The sequence below is a fragment of the Chinchilla lanigera genome, unplaced genomic scaffold (assembly GCF_000276665.1).
Source record: "Chinchilla lanigera isolate Chin_1 unplaced genomic scaffold, ChiLan1.0 scaffold00006, whole genome shotgun sequence".
NCBI classification, from domain to species: domain Eukaryota; kingdom Metazoa; phylum Chordata; class Mammalia; order Rodentia; family Chinchillidae; genus Chinchilla; species Chinchilla lanigera.
The window spans coordinates 28,918,537-28,931,084 of record NW_004955407.1 but is presented as its reverse complement, the minus strand read 5'-3'; the positions used below and the strand labels follow the sequence as shown (position 1 = coordinate 28,931,084).

At 36.5% G+C, this 12,548-nt stretch overlaps 1 protein-coding gene across 2 annotated transcripts in view; it reads left to right on the top strand.

Moving 5' to 3' along the window:
• Grik1 (glutamate receptor, ionotropic, kainate 1) overlaps positions 1-12,548 on the top strand; it is a 409,294-nt gene that overhangs the window by 377,852 nt on the left and 18,894 nt on the right. For both annotated transcript variants that reach the window (XM_005375622.2, XM_005375621.2), the window contains exon 14: positions 9,597-9,822. In XM_005375622.2, coding sequence (XP_005375679.1) covers positions 9,597-9,822 — 226 coding nt within the window. The remainder of the gene's footprint in view (positions 1-9,596; positions 9,823-12,548) is intronic.

Genomic DNA, 12,548 nt, shown 5'->3' with positions numbered 1-12,548 from the left:
GCTAAATTGTCCAGGCTGGGTTTAAACTTGCAATCCTCCTTTCTCAGGCTCCCAGAATGCTAGGATTATAGATGTGCACCATTCTACCCTGCTTAAAACTCTCTGATATTAGTAAATGTGGTAAACCAATGAAAATAACAGCAGACACAGCACTAACCCTCAGCTGCACACTCTATTTCTAAATGTTTAACACATGCTGTCTTTCTTGAACCTTATAAAGGCCAACTGAGGAGAGTACTAATGTCGTCCCTATTACATAATGAGTGGAATGAGGCACAGATAGGGTGAGTGACTTGCCTCAAAGTCACAAAGCTCATAATGAAAGAGCCAAGACACAGTCAATTTCAATAGAGTTCTATAAAGTTAGCTTCCCAAGGGTACAGAGTGGTCGGCTTTGTTTACCATTACAACACCAGAATTTAAAACAGTGCCTGGCATATAGTAGGCACTCAGAAAGACATGGCATCAGTAAATAAACAAAGACACAAATCAATGACACAGAAAAGAGGGATAAAGAGAAACAGACAGAGAGAGGCAGAGAGACAGAGAGAGCAGAAGTGAGAGGTGGATGGATACACAGACCTTCTCAGGAAGAGTACTGCTGCCAGGTACTTGGTTTACAAGTTAGCTTGCAGCCCAGCAACTCTATCAAGAAGGCATTTATTTGCAAAAAGCGAACAAGGACTAAATCGGATTTAGCTCTCCCCTTGAGGGAGGCAAGCTGTCAGAAAGCTTCAGAAGGATACACACTCAGGGTTCTTAAGCTGGATTATTTCTCCAGGGTAAGAAATGCCTGTGCTTTTCAGTTCTCAGGGTGGTTTTACCCTTAGAATCAAGCAGGACTCAGTCCTGTGCTGTCTCCACATAACTGTTTCACCTTTGATATGTCATCCTGATCTCCCTTCTTCCTCTTGCTCTGAAATAAAAGCAATGACTGCCTTTGGGCTGTATCATGAATAAGGAAAGCTGTATGTGCCTAATTTAACCTGGCAAGTCTGCCTAGTTGTTACAGGAGAAGCCATTTCTTCAAACAGGGCCCACCCATCCCCACTGATCATGAGGAATCTTCTAATAAGAAACATGTCCTTGTTGCACACAGTGCCGTGATGCGTTTGTTCTCTTTGGCAGCACCCCCAATGGCAGCAACCTACTCCTTCTCCTTCAAGCTAATTTTAAGTAATTTTACAACTAAATAATAGGTCATTGAGGTGGTCAGAGTTATTACCAAAATCCATGAAGAAACACAACACATTAGGCCCTTACGTTTCATCTCTACACCACAAGCAAAGCCGTACTTTGAGTGAAGTGTTTCCTCAGAAGGACTGTCCTGAAATTGCTCACAAAAATTTCCATCAAAATCCATTGACTTTTTTCTCCTAGAATTTGCTCTTCTTACAAACAGCATGATACCTTAGATTTCAGAATACTGGTATTCAACTCTCAACATGAAAAATCCCACAAAATTTGTTTTAAAAATAGTTTCAGTTAAGTTCCACTACCCATTGTCTGAATTCAGGGAAGGCAAAAGAGATAAACTAAAATATTTTAAGCAGCGTTGGGATCAAGCAGTACATGTCTGAGACAGAGGACGCAATCTCTCCTTTCCAACATGGAGTCATTTACATGTGCAGCACCTACAGTGATCATCAAAGACTATTTATACCAAAACACTAGGATGGAATCATAAACTAAATTTTACAGAATTTTAAATGGACACCCCAGGATTCTAGCTGGTACTGCCTATAAAGAAAATAACAAATCTATATTTTGTGTCCAAAGTCATAGCTCATGATACTTATTAAACAGTGTAAGTTTAATTATTACAGGTTCATCAGCAATGCCTCTCAAAGTCTTAAGCACCGAGGATAATATGATAGACTATTTCATCAGAGGGTGCCAGTCACCAGAAGACAATTCACAGGGCAAGATTAGAAAAAGACATAGTATTTCATCAGCCACTCAGGTGCTGTTGGAGTTGTCTTAAGAAATTCCTTTCTGGGTATTAGGGAATCATTTTTCCCTCATTATCAAGTCTTCAGTTACTTCCTAGATTCTGTTTATATATCAGAATATTCATAATTCAGAACTTCAGAGCAATGTAGGGGAATTTTTCAATAAACATTTTTATTGCTACCTGGGATAAAACTAACTTATAATTCAGTATTAACTGTATTGGTTTCCCTCTTCTTTGCTGATGAGATGCTTGGTCCTTTCAACTGATTCAAAAGTCTAAATGTTAGAGGCCTTCCCTGCCCTCCTGTTCCTGTGGAACCACTGCCAGAACCTTAGGGGACAGAAACACAGAAGTTAGCTCATGCTTATGTGGGCATAACTTGGGAACAGATTCCCTAGGACCCATGTTGTGAGCTATTTCTCCACTGTATACTCAAGAAAACTGAAAGAAGTGACATACAAGTATAACTTTTCCTTTCATAAATGGACACTTAAGATACTACTGGTTTTCTGTGTCTTTCACAGGAATCAGGAAATGTACAAAAGTTCCATTCTTTGTCTTTGTAATTCTACTATCCTTATGGAACAATGGAGTAGTAAAAATTTTGGTCTCACAGTGACAGTGTAGCAACATGTATTTTTTTTCTAAATGAAGAAAGGATTATCTTTAAAAAAAATCTAAGAACTATTTGATGCCCAAAATAAAATATTTCCTCATGCTCTTTGTGAACCATTATTCAAAGAAGATAATGGTGTTAGTCTACAGTTCAGTGTTTAGGAATATCAGCTAGTCTTCTCAAGAGATATGACCAACATCAAATGCTGGGATATAAATTAAAGTCTGCAATGAAGTATTTCAGATCTCAGGTCTAAAGCCAGACATCCTCACTCAACTGCTAATTAGTGGTGCAAACCTTGGCAAATTACTTAAACTCTCTGGACCATGAGTTTCCTGCATACAAATTGAGGCTAATATCTAATTCATACATTATTTTAAGGATTAAATAATAGAGATTATACTTACATAATTGCTTGGAAATTGCAAACAATTTTAAAAGGTATATTACTGTCACACCAATATATCATTATCAACTTCATCAAGTATTACCATTGGCTGAGTCCTACTTTTCCAGTTGTCTAGATTTACAAACCCTCCAGTTTGGTTTTTGTCCAGCTCCTTTGTTGTCAGTAATCTCTGGAATGTGTAGCATCTGCCAATGGACAGAAAAATCCACAGGGAATGCCAGGACCTAAAATCTCGAAGACTACATTCAGAGGCCTGGTCAGGCAGAGATCCTAGTGTATGGAAGCTTTTGCTATGAATACACATTATAGTTTCAGAAGAACCACTTCCCAGATGGTAGGTACATAACAGATGGAGAGGATACCCTTAGAATTCAACTGAGGAGCAGAGTGAGGCTGTTCAATTTAATTCAGCTCAATTTATATTTTTTTCAGGTTCTCCAATATGCCATCACTGAGTTGGCACTGTAAAAGATAGGAGGGGAAAACATAAAATTTTGTGCAAGGCTTGAAAATCTGAGTAGCAATGAGGAGAAAAGATGGATACATGCCTGTTAAGTACAACACACCATGTGGCCAAGTATAATAAACTGGGTTGATAAGAAGTAGTATGAGCATCAGAATTCCTCATGAGTCAAACTGGCTGTGAAGTACAACTGTAGGAAATACTTCTCAAGTGAATCTTGCCTTGTAACAAATCACTACCTTTCCAGACTCAATCCAGAGGATTACATACATTAGACTGTGATTCAGTCTAAAATGACGTGGATAAAATAGGTTTAAAAAATCATAACAGACTTGTCATTTCTGGCTTTCATGGTCTAAGGACTTTGGACCAGCTGTGGGAATAAGGGACTCTCTAACCTTTATAATCTCCTTCCAGTGAGTGGTTGGTGCTGTCAGCAGCCCAAAAGACATTTCAAGGAGGTTCCTAAGCACCGTACTGGTGGAACGGAAAGGATGAGCGATTATAAGGAGACAGATTTCAGACAGAAATAATCATTTAGGAAGGCATAGGATGAGAGAAACTTCTGTGCATAGTAAGACATTCTTTCATAAAGCTATTAGCTCCTGTTTGAAAGAGCCAACTGATTTTACCATCAGTGTCAAAAAATGTTAGGTCTCTACAGGTTAAAATGTATTTGTCTGTGAAGAAATCTATGAGGTCAATTTAAGTTAACCTTTTTCAAAGACTGATATATTGCCTGTAATGAACCAATTTCTAACTCCAGACAGGAGAAAAACATAAAAACTATTTTATCAAAGGTGCCTAGATCCCACTGAGGGAATTTTCTAAGCAGAATCCATAAATTTTTAAAATGTTAGAGAATCTGCAAATGTCATAACTCTCTATCAGCTCAAAATATGAGCATAATCAACTCTAATGATTATACTATATGTATTTGGAAGACAGGGCCCTTCACCATGTGAAAAATGTTTCTTGCAATAGTTTTCTTTAAAAGCAATTGTTATAATTTAAAACATTTTGAAATATCATGCATTTAATATTGAGTCAAGTAACATCTTTAGTGATCTATTAGGTAAAATAGTTGTTTTAAGGTACTATTCATGTCCCATGTATTTGTTTCACAAGTTTGGATTTCTGAATAGCTGCTTTCTTTGTCTTTGGTTGATTTTTATGGGCTTTTGTAGATGAACAACTTACCTCAAGTAAAAGTAACTTGGAGATGTAAAAATGTAATTGTTTTGACATTTCACTTATTCAACATGCATGCATTTATCACATTGATAAGATTACTTTTGATAAAGAAACAAAGAACAAATATAGGTAATTTACTCCCAGTGTGTATGTATGTGTGTAGCTTTATACATATAAATAAAAATAAACATGTAAATATAGATCTGTATATAAAATCTTCAGACACATTGGTCGGAAGTAGACTGGCCAGCTATTGATTGTACTGAATAACAGGAATTTATATTTTCAGAAGCACTATAACACGGTTGGAAAAATAATATGATAAGGTATTTTTAACTGAATAAAAATGAAACATTAGCAAGATTTCCATAAATGGAGGTTGGATCAATCTTAAAAGCATATTATACCAGAATTTGCACACACTGTGTGTTTTGTGGCAGAAACCCACAGTTGAAAGCAGTGGAGCTCTGTGGAAGGCACAATACTCTGTAAGGGAAGAAAAAATACGAACAAGAGCCACATTTTCTTCCAGATTCCGACTGTCACCCATCCTGAGACACTGTTTAAAATTTAAACAAGTGTAAGCTGTTAAAAGTCATGTGAATAGTTTCCCTACATTACGGGCTGGGCACAAGAATCGTGATAGCTCTTACTATCATAGACACGTCCTATACCTACTACCTTCAATTATTTCTTTAGAGAATTTGTTAGTTTGATTGAGGCATTCTTCATTTCATGAGTTTATGCTATATATTAAAACAAATAGCTGATTCCTTGTTTGTTAATAACAGACTCTAAAACAAGATTACTAGAGTTAAATCTTGGCTTTATCATTTTTTCATGTGATTTTATTCCCGCAACTGTAATGCATAATAACAATAGCTCTCTTATATGATCATAGCAAAGATTAAGTAAATTAAGATATATGCAAAGGGTTCAGAATAATACTCAGATCACGATAAACACTCTGTGCTAATTGTTACTGCTATTTTCAATTAGTTTTTAACTGCCCACAGACACATTGTAAACCAATTCCCAGTGAGTATTTAGCTTGTATGTATTACAGGGGGAAAAAAAGAGAGAAATAAATAATGGTCATCTACACTGCTATCATGATAGTTTCTTCTAACAGATTTCCAATGAAAAATACTTATTCTATGCCAACAGTGTTTCATCAGCATCACAGTGGCCACATAATCAGGTTTAAACAGGCAAAGTGAATTTATCTATACCTGGTGGCTCTTGAGGATTAAAAGAAATTCCTGGATAATTTCAGATTTCATAAAGGAGGCTTTTTCATTTCTAGCAAGCTTTGCTAAGAAGCTCAGAGGACTTTCCAAATATTCTAATTAACTTTTGACATCTTCAATGAAATGAGAGACAGTCACTGCTTCCATCTTTTAAATATACCTTGTATTATTTAGGGTGTTCAGCAGAAAGGCTGAGACTGATTTAGAAGACTTAGAAGGACACAAACACTGACACTTAACACTGTCATTCAGTCAGCTTATTCTTTTAATATTTACGATCATTTCCTATCAAGCATAATCCTATTTTTAAAAATTACTATGATTTTTATCTTCAAAATGAAAAAAGATCCACTGGAAAAGTTATATCTCATTTACCCCCAAAACACTACTTTTTGACCTAACAAAAAATAAGTGTTACTGATCATGGCATGATGGTGCCCAGAACTGAAGAGTGAATAGGAAAAAAGCCTCACTTCTGTACTTGTTCTTTTGCTAACCAGCTGGGACCTTTTGTGTATCACTTTTTGTCCCTAACCTCAAGATCTGAATGAATTTTATGAAGGGGCTGAATTACAGAGTAGAACTAGTGCATCAGAGGATCATTAAGAGAAACCCTTCCAAGCATGAAGTTCTCCTAGCACATATTCAGTGGTGGAAAACTCACTGTATCCTAAGATGCTTGAGCTATGTACAGACATTTCTGTTCCTCATCTTCATTTTGATCTTTGTGGAATGCGAGGCTCTCTTGTATCTCAACTAGCCTATATTTCAGTGGAGCTCCACAGTAACAAATGTTATAAATTATGAAAGAGAACTTTAAAAAAAAACAGAATGCTGCTTTTCTACTTTGCATTATGCTTACCATTATTAAGGTAGAACAAAAATACCAAGGGATCAAAAAAAATTTATAATGGCTTCTCTATCTTCAATTTGATCAAGTAACAGTTTTCCCACCAAGTAACAGTTTTCTTAGAGGGAAGGTTCTACCCTTTACATTTCAAAGGGATCTATGTCACTTTGATTTCCCCTCTAGGAATTTGGAGCACTGAATCCAGAACAAACTTGTACTCCAAAAATTTAGAAGTGGATGCTGTTGGACAATGGTCACAGCTCCATGGAGCGATGGGACTCAAAGTGTGGCATAAAGAACACCCTGGTCAGGACATAATTTGGTGTCAAACTTTGATAAGATAAGAGAAAAAAACTGAGTAAGAGTTCAGATATCTTGCAGCTACTGCATATTGTGGTGGTACAAAATACAAGATCTCTGATATCCTTAAGTGTAGACCTCTTTGAGTTCTGTTGAATGCTCAAATAGAGGTAGAATGAGTTGCATACTAGCCAGATGGCATAGGACCGCAGCTAGATAGGTGCACCAAGGACTGAAAATAAAAATATTTTACCAGAGAAAATTTGAGAACCATTCCTGATAGGGATCCAATAACAGCTGTGCAGGACTCATGCTGAATCTTAGCACCCCCTTTCCTTGTCTTTCCCTTTCCTGGATGCTGTAAAGGATTCCTCACACTTTGTCTATTTAGTATGGAGGAAATTACTGCACTACTTAATTTTTGTACCCAGTTTTCCTATACCCCCAAAACAGCTTTCTTTTTACAGTACTTATTCAATATAATATAAATACGATGGAGAAAATAAATGTTTCATGGATTTTTTTTTTTAATTTGGAGGCTAATTCTTATTTTGTATTAACATGAGGCCAATTAGCAAATACCTCTGGGGACAATAGCAGCCTATGAATATAAGCTATATTTTCACATGTAAACCAAACAAGATTAAAATCATTATCAAAAGAATATTGGCTCTATAGACACCTGCCTTCTCCCAAAATCAGCATGGTACAGTGGAAACAACATTGAACCAAGTCCTAAGGTCCAGGATTAGCTCTGATATTAACTTGCTTTGTGATTTTTGAAGTCTCCAAACCTTTGCAACCAAAATTTTCTTCTCTATAAAAGTAGCAATTTGAATCTATTTCTAACGTCTCTGACGACTTTAAAATTTCATACTTCAAAGAAAATTATTTTCCCTTAAGGTAGTTTCCTGATGAAGGAGTCATTTTCCCAGCTGCACATTTACTTCCAAAGACAGCTTGACCTCCCCACATTTGTACAAACAGCTCTTTATTATGAGTTTAGCAGTATCAGACTCTTCAAGGCTGAAATCAGACAACAAATGAACATTAGCCCTGACCCCCAAAGCATGCTTTTGTTGTACAGACAGGAGTTTTAATTTGTAGATGTCTCCGGGGTTGAGCAGAACCTCTCAAGGGCCTAATCACCTCCAAATGGATCCTATTAAATACCAGTATCTGTAAGGTACTTGTTTATTGAATTGTTATTTGTCTCAGAAGATCTCTCTCAGGGAGCTCCTTAAACACCTAACAATCCAAAATAAAGCCATCTGTCCTCCCCTAACTCATGAAGCCTATAGAATTAAACCAGGTCTCAAATAGAATTAAAAATTGAATGAGTCCCCTGGAATTGTTGCACACAAAGAATCATGTTAGAGCTGATTCCACAGGTATTCCATTCTTTGATTATAGCCCCAATCACGTTTCAAGCTTCTCTGCACTTTTAGGATGATGTATTCTGTGCTTACCAAGAAGTCTGGGTAATGTGTATGAGCAATATATATATATATGAGATTAGGTAAGGGTTAGCTTGAAACTATCCATGATTCTGATAATGGCTTTTATCCTTGAAATAGATGGAGGAGAGTATTGATGCAAATAAAGAGAAATTCAGAGGAAAAAACTTACAACAGTATGAAAATTACATAGAAAAGTGCAAAATGCTTAATCATAGGTCACTATTCAAGAGAATGGAAAATTCATACCTAAGCAGTATGAACATTTAGGCAGTACATTTTAACACAATAAAGAAGATAATGAGGTAATGTTGTATATGTATAGATGCATATATTATATATCATATATAGAGAAAAACTTTATCATTGAATCTATCAAAATGTTAAAGAAAAGAAAAAAAATGTAACACTTCAAAATGAAATATATAGTCCTCATTTTCTAAAATATGATTACAATGAAAAAAAACTATAGGCTCAAAAGTATGAAGAGTTTTCTGGTCTGAATACTGACTTGAAAAGAGAATTTGCATTTAGATTTTTAGAAAAGATAAGAGTGAACAGGAGTTCTTCCATAAATGAAGCAGAGACTACAGGTGATTTATCCCAGGTTTGTGCCTGGCGAAGGAAAGCTGGTCAGGTATAGAAACTTACATACCTGAAAGCAAAAACACATCCCCTGCTGGAGCTAAACTGTTGAGGGAAGTGGACTAAATGAGTAGAGGTCTGGAGTGAACCAGCCACCCCAGGGCTCAGTGGGCCATGATGCCCTGTTCTGAAGTGGCCAAGGGTCATTAGGCAAGCGCTATTATTGACACAAATATCCATTGTGCCCTAGATGAATTCAAGGAAAAGACCTTGAGCTAATGACTTATGTGAATCTATCAAGGTCTCGTTTTTCTCTGTAGCTGCCTCAGTGCCTCCAAGTGCTTTTCTGTGGTGAATTGGGTGCTTTGGGCTACCAAACTGAAGTCCTCAGGACAGCAATCTCCAGAAGAAAGAATTTCTCCCCTGTTATTTGAACCCCTGGGATGTTGAGTGGCTTTAGGCCCTGTTTTTTTTCAGCACTCTTCTGCTGGCGGGTATGCTTTTTTTTCTATCTGCAGAAATCAAAGATATCCACCTATGAGAAGATGTGGGCTTTCATGAGCAGTAGGCAGCAGACCGCCCTGGTGAAAAACAGTGATGAGGGGATCCAAAGAGTGCTCACCACTGACTACGCCCTGCTGATGGAGTCCACCAGCATTGAGTATGTGACGCAGAGAAACTGCAACCTCACCCAGATCGGGGGCCTCATTGACTCCAAAGGCTATGGAGTGGGAACACCTATTGGTAAGTGTGCTACAGCGTTAGAAAGAACTAAGATGGGAAATACAGTTACAAATATTCCATACTTTGAGAAGATCTGCCATGCCTTCAGCAGACTGATGAATAAGAGAAATGCCCACCTAGGTCAGAGGCATGGTCTGAACTGAAGAATCTCAGATATTTCACCTAATAAACTCTCAACTACTATTTCTTTCGAGTTCAATCACAAGGTAATGATTTAAGAGTCTATGGATTTCATTATTTAACTCAAAAAATATTTTGAAGAGAATATTTTCTTTGTTAATCCTCTTTATAGTATTTTCTTCAACATTTGTATGCTTACGTTTTTTCTCTATAATGTTATACAAGAATACAAGAAAATGAATTTTCCATGTAGATGCCAATGCTGCATCTAGAGGGGTAGTGTTCCATGTCAGCAGGTGTGAAAGCAAAGCTCTCTCTGTCAAAAGCAAAAGGATAAAAAATTAAATTATAGTTACAGTTTTCTCAGACAATAAGCTAGACTTAACAAATGATAACTATCTAAAACCTCCCAATATTTCTATTTTTAAAAAATTATGTAGCACTGCTTTCTCTAGGGAAGTTATGGCCTTGTAAAAATACACACCCATACAATAATTTCTTATTGCATAATAGTAGCACATACAATGTACTACAATCAAGGGTCAGTTGCTGATTCTCTTTATATAAAAACTCCTCTATTGCTTTGTTTGCTGTAGAAAATTACGTTATATAAAGTTATTGTGTAAGGTCGACTAGCTCTTCTCAAGTGAGTCCAAAGGAGCGAAATCAGGAGTCATCCAAACCACTGCATTAATCCAAGCAGAAGAAATCATACTTAGATTCAAGCCACAATATTAAGCACCCAAAGTAGATCTGGTCTGCATATTTACATTACTTTATTGTTTGGAAGGAATTATCCAGTTTTACCATGAACAACAATAAAATATGTACAGAGACCAACAGATCCCACAAGCGAATGAAGCTGGTATATGCTGTAAGAGGCGGTAGGGACGGGGCCACTAGGCTAGGAGGAAGCATGTGACCTATCCAAAGGAAGTCTTATTGGTCAGTTAGTTGTAGACACGTGGGAGTTTCAAAACAAGTTTGTCAGGTATTCTATTTTTCCACCTAAAATCACATTCAGGTTTTACATGAACTTTCCTAGTGTTTTAATTTGGCAACTAATTAATTTTTTAAAAAGACAATGTATCCTTTACTCAGTTTAATATCACCTATATGAATAGTAGTTTAATCAACCAAATAAGGTCAACTGTCTTCTATATTTTCCATGAATGCACAACTAATTTGACTCCCTACTATCTGCCTAGTGCTAGAACTATGTGTTATAGGGAATTAACTTTATTATTGTTATCTTTATGCCTTATGTTACTGCTATCTTTACACCTTCTAAATAAGTCTTCTGCAGAATAACTAGGCTAGGACAGTGGTGGTGACTCTATGGCACACATGCCACAGCTGGTTGTCACTTAAATCTCTAGAGGTTTCACCATCACTAGGCTAGGAGATTTATACTTACCTTCTTGTCCCTTTATTTTTAAAAACTGTTCCTGATTAAAAATAATATTGTTAGTGAAGTGTATATTTTCCCCAGGTGGAATGCTCTCCTATGATCTAATCATCATATTCTTCATGGGCCTCAGGGGGATCACTGGAGATCAAAAGGATATTGTGTACTTTTTTGACTTTAAAACATCTTTTCCCTCTAACCCAACTTTACTACCTCATTTTAGATAAAGGGGCTGGGGCAGGTTAGACAGATCAGAGGAACTATTTTCTTTAAGTCTTGTCACTGCTGATTTTATCAACATTTTTAATAGTGTGGTGATAACATGGGATTAGTGCTGTAGAGAAGTAGCCAACAGGCTCCTTTCTGCAACAATGCTGAAATAATGAAGCCCTCTGAAGATCACTGCTCACCTTCATGTGAAGGAGACTGACTCTGAAATGAGTAGCACCACATTTGTGTATGTATGTAACTAAACCAATATATATATATATAGCATATATACAGTATACAGTTCATGTTACATATAAAATAAGGAAAGATCTAATTTAACCCATTATTCTTTTTTTTGCCAACCTTAGCCATAACAAATTTCGAAGTTAAAGAGCCTTCCTCCCTTCCTAGACAAAAAAGAAATATACTCTAGGAATTTGTCATAACAGTTCTAAACCTGTCATGGTTTTAAACCAAAAACAATGAAGGAGTAATTGGAACAGATGGCCGACCTCAGAGAGAATATATCCATTGGGAATACAGCGGTTGGAAAAATTTGTGAGATGCTTCTTCTGTGATGAACTGACTCTTTAAGGATGATCAGGTTCTATTCAGGAAGATAGATATAGATTGATATAGATAGCTATGGATGATATAGATATAGATATATAAGTAGAAAGAGAGATACATATATGGGACATTATGGACAACATTAAAAATGTATATATATGTGTGTGCACATATGTATACATACATTATTTTCAGGTGATTTTAATAGGTCTCTTCTGATGTCATCCAGTCCATTAAGGGAACAACAACAAAGCCTGAAAGTAAAATATATGTAGATATAAAAAATTTCTACACACTCTGGCTTTGCCAGGATGGAGTCTCTTAAGGTTCTAAACTCTTCCTCTGCCACAGTGGAAGAGAGACAAAGTTGGTGCCATCAAAACACAAAATTGAAAACTTTACTTCTCAGGACAGAAGC